Raw genomic sequence first — 13,920 nt, forward strand, 5'->3', positions numbered from 1 at the left:
ATGGAGCGACACGTCAGGGCCGCCTGGAGGGTCAGGAACAGGGTGAAGCAGCAAAGTGTGGAGCGAAGGGTTGACATATTTTGAATTGCTGTGCTAGTGGTGGTAGCCTGTAGTGAGGAGCTGGCATGTGGAGGTAGCGTCACTGAGGGAGGGCGATGGGGAAACCACCGCAGGCTTCTTCAAGTAGGGGAGAGTTCTATTGTAGTGCGCATGCAGAGGCACGGAGTTTAAAGTGTGTATGCGCGCTAAGGGGCTCATAATCAAAACAAAAAAACATCTAAAAAGTGGCCTAAATTGGTATTTGGATGATCACAAATCCAGTTCGTCCAAGTACCGATAATCAAAGCTGGTTTTAGACGTATCTAAAACCAACTTAGGCCTTTCCCCTGCTTCTAAACGCCAAGAGTGAAAAAGGTTTTTTTAGAGGAGGGGAAAGGGTGGGAGATGGGCAGGAGGGAGGCTGACCTACACTTAGTCGTACAGCAGGTATAACCAAAACTTTTGACAGGTTGGCCCCATGTGCCTAAGGCCCTGCCCACAGGAGGCGCCTAAGGCAACTGGATCAATTCTGGTTGGCCCAGGAGCCAAAGACCCCTCCTGTGGGCGGGACCTTAGATGCCTGGCCCAATCAGGTCCTAAGGCCCACCATTAGGTGGATGGCATGCCTGCTGGGTGGACGGGCTTGGGATCCGTCCGTCCGTCCAACTTATTTTAGGTAAGGGAGGGGTGTCGTGGGTGAGGGGTGGGTGTCGCGGGGTCAGCAGTTGAGGGGTTTCAGGGGGGATGGTCATGGGGGTGCGTTATGGGCAGGAGGGCCTGGGATCCCTCCTGCCCATATCTTAGTGGGGGTGGGGGGTAGGGGATGACAGGGGCAGGAGGGATTGGGCTCCCTCCTGCCCGGTTCGGCTGGGGAGGTGGGGGGTTCATCGGGGCAGGAGGGGTTGGGTTCCCTCCTGCCCATATCGGTTCGGTGGAGGGGGGATGGATCGTGGCAGGAGAGATTGGGCATTCTCCTGCAGCGATGGCGATTCCCCCCCCCAACTGCACCACTTCGGGGGGAGGATCGCGGCAGGGAGTGTGGATTCTGTAACTGGTGTTGTTTTTGACAAACACCGGTTACAAAATCCAGCTTTTAGGCAAAGGACTGCCCCCCCCCCTTCACCTAAAAGCTCTTGTTTTGGGTGTTTGGGATTTAAGATTTTTGGGGGTTGATTATATGTTGTATGTTTAGACGTAGTGGTGGTTTGGGTGTTTAAACAGCTGAACGTAGAGGCAGGCCATTCTAAAAAAAACAAACTCATTTTGGATGTTTTTTTTGAGAATGGACATTTTCCCTGATTCCACTTTCAGCGTTTAGGGCCTAGGCCAAAAGTGGACTTAGACTTTTTTTTTATTATGCCCCTCCACGGGTTTTATTATGATTGATAACAGGGTCGGGAATTCTGTTTTCAATAGTCGGGGTTAAATTTTGGAAGTCATTGACAAGTCAGCTATGATTATGTAGATTGTAAACAACTTTTATTGACTGAAAAAAGGCAGTATCATAAGAAAACAGCAAAATATAAGCGCGTGGAGGCAGCGAGGGTAGGCAGCGGCTGAGGAAGCAGGAGAGACAGAGGGAGAGGAAAAGCGATTTCTGGACAGAGGAGGAAGCAGGGGCTAGCGGCAGAGCGGAGCGGGTAGCGAGAGGTAGCTCCGCCCACCCGCACCGCGTCACAGCAGCGTCGGTGCCCGGACTCCCCCCTTAAAAAGAGGGGGGCCAACGGCGCACAGCCGTTCGGCACGCGGCGAAGGCAAGCGGCAAAGGCTCGCCTTCGCGAAGGAGCCGAGAGAAGGAGCCAGGAGTCCAGGCTGCTCAGCAGCAAATTCAATACAATCTTCAATCTTCCTAAATTAAATTATAAAAAAAAAATATATATATATACACCCTTTCTTCTATACTCATTATTTTTCTCTCTCTACTTCTCCACCTAGACACTCGTCGGGTGCACTCCAGTGCACCAACTTTAATCACAGGGAAGGAATAATGGAGACAGCAGAAGGACAGCGAAGCTTTCCAGTATACTGCATTGATTGTCACATGTATGACTACCTCCCTTCCGGGAGGCAGGCCTACATATGCAGTCGATGTCAGGAACTGGCTAGCCTAAAAAAGGAGGTCGGGAGACTGCAGATTAAAGTACAGGAGCTAGAGGGACTCCACTCCTTAGAGGAACCAAGGGAATTTGAACCAGCTGAGGACACCACCAGAGAAAACTACATCAACGAACAGGTCAGAGAGCTCGAAAGATTCATCGAGGAGGCCTGCAGGATGGTAGAAACACAGGATCACCCGCTCTTCAGAAGGGAACAAACGGATGGAGGACAGGACCCGCCAGGAGCCACCAGGACCCACCAGGAGCCGAGGGAGAGGAACCTTGCGGAGGAACCAACCAGGAGAAAGAAGGATTGGAGGACCCAATCATCGACACAGACCTGAGACCCAGGAGGAAGCTGAGGAGAGGAAAATCTGCTATCGTGGTGGGAGACTCAATCCTGAGAGAGGTGGACAGTCACATAGCAGGAGGCAGAGCGGATCGCCTAGTGACATGTCTCCCAGGTGTGAGGACAAAGGACATCTCCGACAAAATTGAGAGAATCATGGAGGGCGCTGAGACAGAGGACACAGCAGTGATAATCCACGTCGGAACAAATGACGTCAGCAGAAGGAATTTCAACATGACTACATTGACCGAGCAGTTTAAGATCCTGGGGAGGAAGCTGAAACTGAGGACAGGGAAGATAGCCTTTTCAGAGATCCTGCCAGTACCAAGGGCAGATGCAAGGAGGCAGACCGAACTGCAAGCAACAAATGGATGGCTGAGGCGATGGTGTGACGAGGAGGGTTTCCTCTTTGTACGGAACTGGTCAACCTTCCTGGGGAAAAACAAGCTCTACAGGAGAGATGGACTGCATTTGAGCACGGCTGGGACGAGGATGCTGGCACGTAACATCCAGACCTGCATTGACATGTCTTTAAACTGATAACAAGGGGAAAGCCGATAGTCGATCTGACCTCGACACATCGGACCACAGTATCAAGCAACGATACTGAAACAGGAAACGGCGATAGTGGACTAGAGACAAAATGGACACTTTATGGACATAAACCCAAAGATGCAGCGCAGGGACCCGAGAGCCAACTAGAGCTAAAGAGCAAGACAAGGAGGAAACAGCCGGAATCAGAGGGCTACCAAAGAAAGAATCAGGCAGAGGATGGGATAGACACACCACAGGAGGTAGCACGTGAGGAGACCAGCAGGAGCAACAAATCAAGAGTAGATCCAAAAGAAAAGGTAACAAACTGGGACTTAAATTGCCTATATACAAATGCTAGGAGCCTAAGGACCAAAATGGGGGAGCTAGAAGTGATAGCCGGAAATAAAGACCTAGACATAATAGGAATCACAGAGACATGGTGGTCAGAGGTCAACAAATGGGATGTGGCCCTACCAGGGTACAAACTCTACAGGAAGGACAGGGCACATAAGAAGGGGGGAGGAATAGCACTGTATATAAAGGACTCCATTTCTTCATCCAGAACAGAAACAACAATAAGGGCGGACAGTCTGGAGTCATTATGGGTTAAGCTGACAGGAGGGGAAGGAGCTGACATCAAATTGGGACTGTACTATCGCCCACCAGGACAGCCAGAAGCAAACGACCTGGACCTGGAGGCCGAACTGAGGCAGGTGTGCAAAAGTGGAAGGGTGGTGGTTATGGGGGATTTCAACTATCCGGGAATAGACTGGGACATTGGACACTCAAATTGCACGAGAGAAACTAAATTCCTAGAGGCGGTAAGGGACTGTTTCATGGAGTAGCTGGTCATGGAACCAACGCGAGGGGATGCCACTCTAGACCTAATCCTCAACGGGCTAGAGGGACCCGCAAAGGAAGTGGTGGTACTGGCACCATTAGGGAACAGCAATCACAACATGATCCAGTACAAATTAAACATGGGAACATCAAAGGTGAAAAGAACCACAACGACAGCACTCAACTTCAGAAAAGGAAACTACAAGGACATGAGGAAAATGGTAGGAAAAAAGCTCAGCAACAGCTCAGGGAAGGTAAAGACCGTAAAGGAAGCCTGGACACTGCTTAAAGGCACAGTGCTCAAGGCACAAGACCTGTGCGTCCCAAGGTTTAGGAAAGGGTGCAAAAAAAAAAAATCGAATTAGAAACCCAGCATGGATAACTACTGCAGTTAAAAAGGCGATAAGCGACAAGAAATCATCCTTCAAGAAATGGAAAAAGGAACCAACAAAGGAAAACCAGGAAAAGCACAAAAGACACCAGAAAGAATGTCATCGAGAGGTCAGGAAAGCAAAGAGAGAATATGAGGAACGACTGGCAGGAGAAGCAAGAAACTTCAAACCCTTCTTCAGGTATGTGAAAGGGAAACAACCAGCCAGAGAGGAAGTAGGACCACTGGACGACGGAGACAGGAAAGGAGCGATAAAGGAGGAAAAAGAGATAGCTGACAGGTTAAACAATTTCTTCTCGTCAGTCTTCACCAGAGAGGACACATCCAATATCCCAGAACCCGAGGAGATTATAAACGGAGAACACGACGAAAGGCTGGTACAACTAGAGGTAAGCAAAGAGGATGTCCTCAGACAGATAGACAGACTAAAGAGCGACAAATCACCGTGCCCGGACATCATCCACCCAAGGATAATAAAAGAACTGAGAAACGAAATAGCAGAGACACTTCGCCAAATATGTAACCTCTCTCTAAAAACTGGGGAGATCCCAGAGGACTGGAAAATAGCAAACATCACGCCCATCTTTAAGAAGGGATCAAGGGGTGACCCGGGGAACTACAGGCCTGTGAGCTTGACCTCGGTTCCAGGAAAGATGATGGAAGCAATGGTAAAGGACACAATCTGCGAACACATAGAAAACAATGGACAACTGAAGGAGAGCCAGCATGGCTTCTGCAATGGAAGGTCATGCCTCACGAATTTGCTGTACTTCTTTGAGGGAATAAACAGTCAGATGGATAAGGGGGAATCCATAGACATCATTTACCTTGACTTCCAAAAAGCCTTCGACAAGGTACCTCACGAACGGCTACTTAAAAAGCTGTGGAACCACGGGGTGCAAGGGGATATCTACCGATGGATCAAACAATGGTTGGCGGGCAGGAAACAAAGGGTTGGAGTAAAGGGCAAATACTCAGATTGGCAATGGGTCACGAGCGGAGTTCCGCAGGGGTCGGTGCTGGGACCCCTACTGTTCAACATATTAATGATCTGGAGACAGGACTAAATGTGAGGTTATCAAATTTGCTGATGACACCAAACTCTGCAGCAGGGTTAGAAACACGGAAGACTGCGAAGACCTGCAAAGGGACCTAACGAGACTGGAAGACTGGGCAAAAAAGTGGAAAATGAGTTTTAACGTAGAGAAATGCAAGGTCATGCATGTAGGGAAAAAGAACCCGATGTTCAGCTACAAAATGGGGGGAACACTGCTAGGGATGAGTAACCTGGAAAGGGACCTGGGGGTGATGGACGACACATCACTGAAACCATCGGCACAATGTGCGACAGCCTCAAAGAAAGCTAACAGAATGCTGGGCATCATCAAAAAGGGTATCACAACCCGGACGAAGGAAGTTATCATGCCGCTGTACCGCGCAATGGTGCGACCGCACCTGGAGTACTGTGTTCAATACTGGTCACCGTACCTCAAGAAGGACATGGCGGTACTCGAGAGAGTGCAGAGGAGGGCGACTAAACTGATAAAAGGTATGGAAAATTTTTCATACGACGACAGATTAAAAATGCTGGGGCTGTTCTCCCTGGAGAAGAGGAGACTTAGAGGGGACATGATAGAAATCTTCAAAATCCTTAAGGGCATAGAGAAAGTGAATAAGGATAGATTCTTCAAACTGTGGGGAGCCACAAGCACTAGGGGTCACTCGGAGAAATTGAAAGGGGACAGGTTTAGAACAAATGCTAGGAAGTTCTTTTTTACACAGAGGGTGGTGGACACATGGATGTGATAGGCCGGAACTCTGTACAGGGGTTCAAGGAGGGTTTGGATAGGTTCCTGGAGGATAAAGGGATAGAGGGGTACAGATAGAACTTGAGGTAGGTTATAGAAGTGGTCAGAAACCACTTCACAGGTCACGGACCTGATGGGCTGCCGCGGGAGCGGACCGCTGGGCAAGATGGACCTCGGTCTGACCCAGTGGAGGCAACTTCTTATGTTCTTATGTTCTTACAACAAACAGTGGCGGGAAATCGGCTAGAACAAGGCAAAACAATACAAAGTCACATGTCAGTTACATCCACCCACATACCCCAGAAATCCCCACCACTCTCCTCATTCCCCCTCCCCCTGTTTCCCCTCCATGCATGGAGGGGGGTTGCAAAGTCATCCCGGGAATGCACGGGAGTCCAGGGAACCCCCTGAGCTGGGAAAGCCCAAAATAAGACCAAATAAGCCAGTCCTACGATAAAAGGAAAAAAGAAGAAACATGCTCCGCCCAGGGTCTGGACTGATGAACCTATGGCACACACAAGGTCTGGGCACCCCTGCCAAAAAACAAGCCCCTCATCCTCCTTCCCCCCCCCCCCCAGAGCAGAGAGATACAAAGATCCAGAACAGCTATGATTATGTAAACCCAGAGATACTTTTAAGAAATTTTTGAAGACAGTTATTTGTCAATGTATTTATGTTAACAAAAATACAGTAAATATTTCTATGATACTTTTAAAAACTCATGAAGATTTAGGGCTCCTTTTACGAAGGTGCACTAGCGTTTTTAGCGCACACACCGGATTAGTGCGCAAAAACTACCTCCTGCTCAAGAGGAGGCGGTAGTGGCTAGCGCGAATGGCATTTTAGCGCGCGTTATTCTGCGCGTTAAGGCCCTAACACACCTTCGTAAAAGGAGCCCTTAGTTATAGGACAATGCATTTATATGAACAAAACAAGTATGTTCATAGTGGAGGATGTAGAAGAATCTATGAGTACATGTTGTATTCCTTTTATTTATTTTGTATGTTATGAAAACTGCCTAGACTTTAGGCGGTATAAACATTTTTAATATGTAAATAAATTATGCAATTACTATTTTTCATTGTGCATAGGGTCTTGGGATACCTGTATGATTTCATTATATATATTTTTTTTTATTATTTATTGTATTGTTAATAACTTTTTCTAATAAGAAAATTTCAATGGACATACTTGGACACATAATAGGACATTACTTCTTATCCTATGACTTTCTAATTTCCTCAGAAGTCTTTCATGAGGTACTTTGTCAAATGCTTTTTAAAAATCTAGATGTACAATATTGATAGGCTCACCTTTATCCACCCCTTTGAAAAATTATACTAGACTACCCAGCCTACTTGAACAACCAACTAATCTAAACAACCACAACCAGACATAGGAAAACCCACACACCATTCACGTACCCTCCAAACAGAAACCTCAAAATGAAAAAAAAATGCACAATGGCCTCCTGGCCACTCAAGCAGCAATTTACTGATCACGACCCCAGACTACAAAACCTTCAGAAAAGAAATAAATCCCTGCTATTCAATAAATACTTAAAGACAAACTAACACAGCAAGAATCATCTCAATCCCCAATAGCAACTCGCTCTACTCCATAATACCACGGGAAATGTCCAAATATCTCCTTATGTATTCCTAAATGTCCAAATAACTCCTTATGTAATCCACCTTGAACCGCAAGTTTTGGCAGAATAGAAATCACTAATGTAATGTAATTGGTGAGGCAAGATTTCCCTTGACTAAATCCATATTAGTTTTGTCTCATTAATCCATACTTACAGTAATGTAATGTAATGTAATGTAATTTATTTCTTATATACCGCTACATCCGTTAGGTTCTAAGCAGTTTACAGAAAATATAAATTAAGATTAGAAATAAGAAAGGTACTTGAAAAATTCCCTTACTGTCCCGAAGGCTCACAATCTAACTAAAGTACCTGGAGGGTAATAGAGAAGTGAAAAGTAGAGTTAGAGGAAAAATAAAAATAAACATTTTAACAAGACAGCATTGATCTAAATACTTTGGAAGGTAGAAGAGAGGAGAGAAAGGAATAGAAGCAGAAGGGGGAGCTGTTGAACAGTAGAATTCTGGAGAAATTTAAATGATAGAAATAGAACAAAACAAAGACAAAAGGCAAAACAATAGATAAGATTAAAGATAAATCATAAGCTGGAAAGAAAAATAAAATAAAACTTTGTCTTCAATCCACGGTTTCAGCGTCAGTGATGAAGTGGAGCAAGTAAGTTTAGGAGGAGCGATTGACGTTTCCAGAAAGGGCTTCTTCAGGGAAGAGACTTGGCAGACAGTCCCAGGATGCCTATGTCTCCTCCCCTGTGATGTTCTCCCATCCATGCATTCCCTCCCAGACACACTGCCCGTGCCCCAGCCGCTCCAAGGAGGCTGCCCCAGATGAGGCCCACGGTGAATGCAGGATTCTCTCCTCTGCGGGAAAGCCGCCCGGAGCCGACAGTCGATCTTCTTAGCGGATTGCATGGGGGGAAGAGTTCACACTCTTGGTAGAATCGGGTCTGTGTGCTCTCGGTGGTTGTGGCTGGTCTCGTTGCTGCTTAGGTGTAAAAGCAGTTGATCTCCACTGCTGCTGATATTTAAAAGCAGGCAGATTGATCTCTCCAATGGACTGCAGGGGGAGGAGTTCACACTCCTGGCAGGATCGGGTCTGTGGGCTCTTGGTGGTTGCGGTAGGTCTCGCTGCTGCTTGTATGTAAAAGCAGTTGTTTTTCTACTGCTGCTGATATTTAAAGCAGGTAGATTGATCTCTTAAACGGGATATAGGGGGAGGAGCTCACATGCCTGGTTGGATCGGGGCAAGGGCTCCTATTATAGGCAGCTGGTCTTGCTGCTACTTAGGTGTTAAAGCAGTTGATCTTCCTAGCGGACTGCAGGAGGTGTGGAGCTCACACTCCTGTCATGATCTGGTCTATGGGCTCTTGGTAGTTGCGGTTGGTCCCAATGCTGCTTAGGTGTAAAAGCAGTTGTTCTCCCACTGCTGCTGATATTTAAAAGCAGGTAGATTGATCTATCCAATGGAATGCTGGGGGAAGATCTTATATGTCTGGCTGGATCGTGGCAAAGGGTTCCCGGTAGTGGCGGCTGGTCCTATTGCTGCTTAGGTGTAAAAACAGTTGATCTTCTTATCGAATTGTAGGGGGGGCGGATCTCACATTCCTGGCAGGTTCGGGTCTGTGGGTTCTTGGTGGTTGCGGATGGACCCGCTGCTGCTTAGGTGTAAAAGCAGTTGTTTTCCCAATGCTGCTGATATTTAAAAGCAGGCAGATTGATCTTTCCAACAAATTGTATGGTGAAGAGCATACACGTCTGGCTGGATTGGGACAAAAGCTCTCGATAGTGGCGGCTGGTCTTGGTGCTGCTTAGGTGTAAAAGCAGTTGATCTCCTACTTCTGATAATATTTAAAAGCAAGCATATTGATTTTTCCAACGGAATGCTGGGGGAAGAGCTTACTTGTCTGGCTGGATCAGGGCAAAGGGCTCTCGGTAGTGGTGGCTGGTCCTGTTGCTGCTTAGGTGTAAAAAACAGTTGATCTTCCTAGTGGACTGCAGGGGGAGGTGGAGCTCACTCTCTTGGTTGGATCGGGTCTGTGTGCTCTTGGTAGTTGCGGATAGTTCCGCTGCTGCTGACGTGTAAAAGCAGTTGATTTCCCACTGTTGCTGATATTTAAAAGCAGGTAGATTGATCTCTCCAATGGACTGCAGAGGGAGGAGCTCACATGCCTGGCTGGATCGGGGCAAAGGGCTCTTGGTAGTGGTGGCTGGTCCTGCTGCTGCTTAGGTGTAAAAGCAGTTGATTTTCCTAGCGAACTGCAGGGAGGGTGGAGCTCATATTTTTGCAGGATCGGGACTGTGGGTTTTTGGTGGGTTGGTCCCGTTGCTGCTTAGGTGTAAAAGCAATTGATCTCCCACTGCTGCTGATATTTAAAAGCATAAAGTATGCATATACTCTTTCATTTTGTTCTCTATAATAGTCCTTACCATTTTGCCTGGCACCAACTTCAGACTCATTGGTCTATAATTTCCCAGATCACCTCTAGAACCCTTTTAAAACATTTGAGTTATTTTGACCACACTCCAGTCTTCCATTACCAGGCTTAATTTTAATGATAAATTACAAATTACTAACAATAGCTCTGCAAATTCATTTTTTTTTTAAATTCTGTCTGTACTATGAGGTGTATACCATCAAGCCTAGGTGATTTGCTACTCTTCAATTTGTCAAACTTTACCTTTGTATCTTCCAGTATTACAGAGATTTATTTGAGTTTCTTTGACTCGTCAGCACTGAATATAATTTCTGATACTGGTATCTCCCCCACATCTAAATTGGTGCAGACCAAATTAAGTAATTCATTTACATGGAAATTCTATAACCAGCACCTAAACTGGTGTCAATAGTTGCCCTGCTGATGCCTAAGTTAATTGAAAAACACCATCAGAAATGGCAGCGTCAATGCATAGAATTTCTATGAGTGTTAGAGCATTTACCACGCCAGCCCACATTAAAAACCCCTAGCGCAGGTCTGCTGAAAATTGATTTCACAGATTTGTAGTAGTTTTACCTATAAAATTCCTTGGACATGCTTGTTTTAGCTGACATATAATTCAAAACATATTATAGATTATATGTACAGCTTCTGATTGTGTTTATGGTCAGAAAATGTCAATAAAATATCCTTGATGGTGAATCTGTGGTTTCCAGTTATAATAATCCTCCCCCCCCAAAAAAAAACAACAAAAATCCTCCTTCAACTCTTCGAAGACATCAAACCATAACTAGATTATCCCCCTGTTTTCTGAAACTGCGATAGCAGTTTCTAGTGCAGAGAGCCACGCTGTATGGCCCGTGCTATTCCCGCCGCTCATAGGAACTCAATGAGCGTCGGGAGCAGCGCAGGTCATTCAGCGCGGCTCCCTGTGCTAGAAACTGCTATCGCAGTTTCATAAAAGGAGGCCAATGTCATTAGCATAAGTCCTTTATAATTTGCAGTGGTAGAAACTTGTCTTTGTCTCCTCTGTTCTCTGCTTCTTCAGCTGACTTGCTAGATGGTTTAAAAATGAGATCAAGCATGTCCTGAGTTCTTGGTTAGAAATGGAAAAATTCCGTTCTTACATTTCAAGTCATCTCACAAATCTGGCTGAAGAAGCATGGCCTGCTGGGAGCAGAGGCGCAATGTCCTGCTGCTATAGAAAGTAGAAGAAGCCTTGAGCTGACAAGGGTGAGGCTGGGCTGGGGCAAGGCAGCTAAAGCTGGAAATATTTTGTGTTACAAATACACTAATAAACCCATATTTTTCTTAGCCTGAGAAAATGCTGAAATACCTCAAAAATATACCCATCAAATTTAAATTGATAAACCACTAAAAGCATAATATATATACATATATAGAGAGAGGGTCTCTCCAATTAGCAACAAGAGGGCATGTAGAAGGACCTATTCTATCAAGAAAAGTACAGTAGGTTCCTACTTTCAGTTATAGAATACTAACATAAATAAGTATTGGCATGTCTAACATTTAGGTGCTCACATTTATACCAGCCATAAAGTTGTAAGTTATTGGAACAATTCTATAAACCGGTGCCTAGAGGTATGTGCACTTGCATCAAAGGTGTTATTAAATGACAATTAAGTACCTTGATATCTTGATATTGGCATGCTAATGCATAAATGCTAATATAGAGCTCAACTGAAACCCACTGCTCGTGCCGATCCAGATTCTTCCATCTGCCGCAACTTCCTATTTATGAAACCACTACTCTCTGTCAAAGAAGAACTAAAGGACTTAAAAGGTACTGGAGTTTGAGCCTGAAGGCCCCCCAATCACCTGTGGCGAGATGGGAGGGTGAGAGGCTGGGCAAGGGATGGGATTCTTGTGCCCACCCAAAACTGGGTGTCTGGCTATGCCTCTGTAATAAAATGATTGACAGTAATAATGTTAGGGAATATTGTCCCTTAATCTTTTCAATCCCTTCATTAAGAGGAGAGTGTGGAGTAGTGGTTAGAGCTAAAGCCTCAGCACCCTGAGGTTGTGGATTCAAACCTCACCCTAACCCTCCCCTGCTCTAGGTACATTAGATAGACTGTGAGCCCATCAGGACAGATAGGGAAAATGCTTGAGTGCCTGATTTGAAACCTGTTCAGCGCTCCTTTGGGAGAACGGGCTAAAACATTGAATAAATAAATTAAGCTACATTTCTCAAGAGGTGGTAAAAACACAGACTCACTGATAATCCTGACGGCACTCTGAAAGTTGATTTCCATTTACTTTAAAATACATTTCTTAATGGTTAAAGGCTCTTTCATAGCTTAAAACTCATTTCTAAATACTATAAGTAAGAATTAAAGGAGAAAATCTTTATACAAACACATACATTACTATGTTTCTACTTACATTGTTCTTGATGAATTGGTTGATTAGTGTTTCTTACAGCGACTAAAATAAGGAAAAGGAACAAGGGCCACAATATCTCAACTATTAAGCGAACCTGAAAATGTAAACAACTTTCCATTAGCACCAACATAAACACTGCACTTGTACTTATCAGACACCACAATAACTTTATGAACTGAAGTAGGACACCCAATAGGACTAGAAGATGTGCTGCATTAGCATCATTCTGCTATTTCAGTTCATTGCATCCTCCTACTCCCCTTTACAAAGCTGCAGTAGTGGCTGCCATGCGGCAAATGCTCCAGTGCTCATTAAGGGCCAAATTCTATAAACGACATCCCAATTGCAGGTGGCCAACTTCTGCCTAACCAGCCAATCGGGATGCACGTTTCTAAAAATAAAAACAAAAAACCTCCCGAGGCAGGCCACCTATATTGTAGGCACCTCCAGAAGCCTAGGGAGGCGCTTATGCCTGCCTAAGCTCGCCTAAGTCTAAGTTTGGGCATACCTTGGCCTGGAAGTAGCCTTAGGTGGGCCTAGGTGGCCCTACACACCTCTCTAGGCCTGTGATAGACACGTACAATGTAGGCCAGCAAAATGCTGGCCTACATTGTAAGCAGTTGTAAGCAGACACGGCCACTCAGCTTATCGCAGCAAGGGATCTTTTGTAGCCACCCATTCCCCCCCCCCCAAAGATCGCTGGCAAGAGGGATGCCCAGTCTCTCCTGGCGAACTCCCTCACCCCCCTGAACATCGTCAGCAGGAGGGTTGCCCAGACTCCTGCCAAACCCCACCCCCACCACTCTGAACATCGCCAGCAGGAGGGTTGCCCAGTCACTCATGCTGGAAACCCCCCCACCCCTAAACATCACTGGCAGGAGAGATGTTAAGTCCCTCCTACCAGAATCCCACATGCATCAACAGCAGGAGGGATCCTATGATGCACCAGGAAGGGTCAGGCCCGCCATTCATGAGAAGGCGGGCTAGCCAACTGGAGGCAGGAAGGATGCCTCTAGCCAGCCAACATTTTAAGGTAGGGGGGATTCCAGGGGGGCTGAGAGGGGCTGATGAGGTTCAGGAAAGTGGAGGGGGGTTCCTGCTGGGGGATATACCTATGAAATTCAGAAGGGTGGGGGGATTCCAGTAGGAGGGATTGGGTATCACTCCTGCCGGTGACATACGGGGTGGGGGGGGGGGCTGGCAGGAGGGACTTCCCTTCTGCCTGTGATCTTCGGGGGGTTCCGGAAGCTGCCAGCGATGTTCGGAGGGTAGGGGGATTCCACCAGGAGGGACTGGGCAACCCTCCTGCTAGTAGTATTCGCAGGGGGATGGGTTGCCACTAAACTTATCGCGATAAGCTCAGCGGCAACCCGATTCTCTAACTGATGCCTGTAACATGGATGCCGGTTAGAGA

The 13,920-nt window shown here is 46.3% G+C and overlaps 1 protein-coding gene across 1 annotated transcript in view; it reads right to left on the reverse strand.

The window, feature by feature from the left end:
* LOC117345793 (phospholipid-transporting ATPase ABCA1-like) overlaps window positions 1-13,920 on the reverse strand; it is an 815,268-nt gene that overhangs the window by 681,663 nt on the left and 119,685 nt on the right. Inside the window, exon 4 of the mRNA XM_033914956.1 lies at window positions 12,507-12,600. Coding sequence (XP_033770847.1) covers window positions 12,507-12,600 — 94 coding nt within the window. The remainder of the gene's footprint in view (window positions 1-12,506; window positions 12,601-13,920) is intronic.

The sequence above is a fragment of the Geotrypetes seraphini genome, chromosome 1, assembly GCF_902459505.1.
Source record: "Geotrypetes seraphini chromosome 1, aGeoSer1.1, whole genome shotgun sequence".
Lineage (NCBI taxonomy): Eukaryota > Metazoa > Chordata > Amphibia > Gymnophiona > Dermophiidae > Geotrypetes > Geotrypetes seraphini.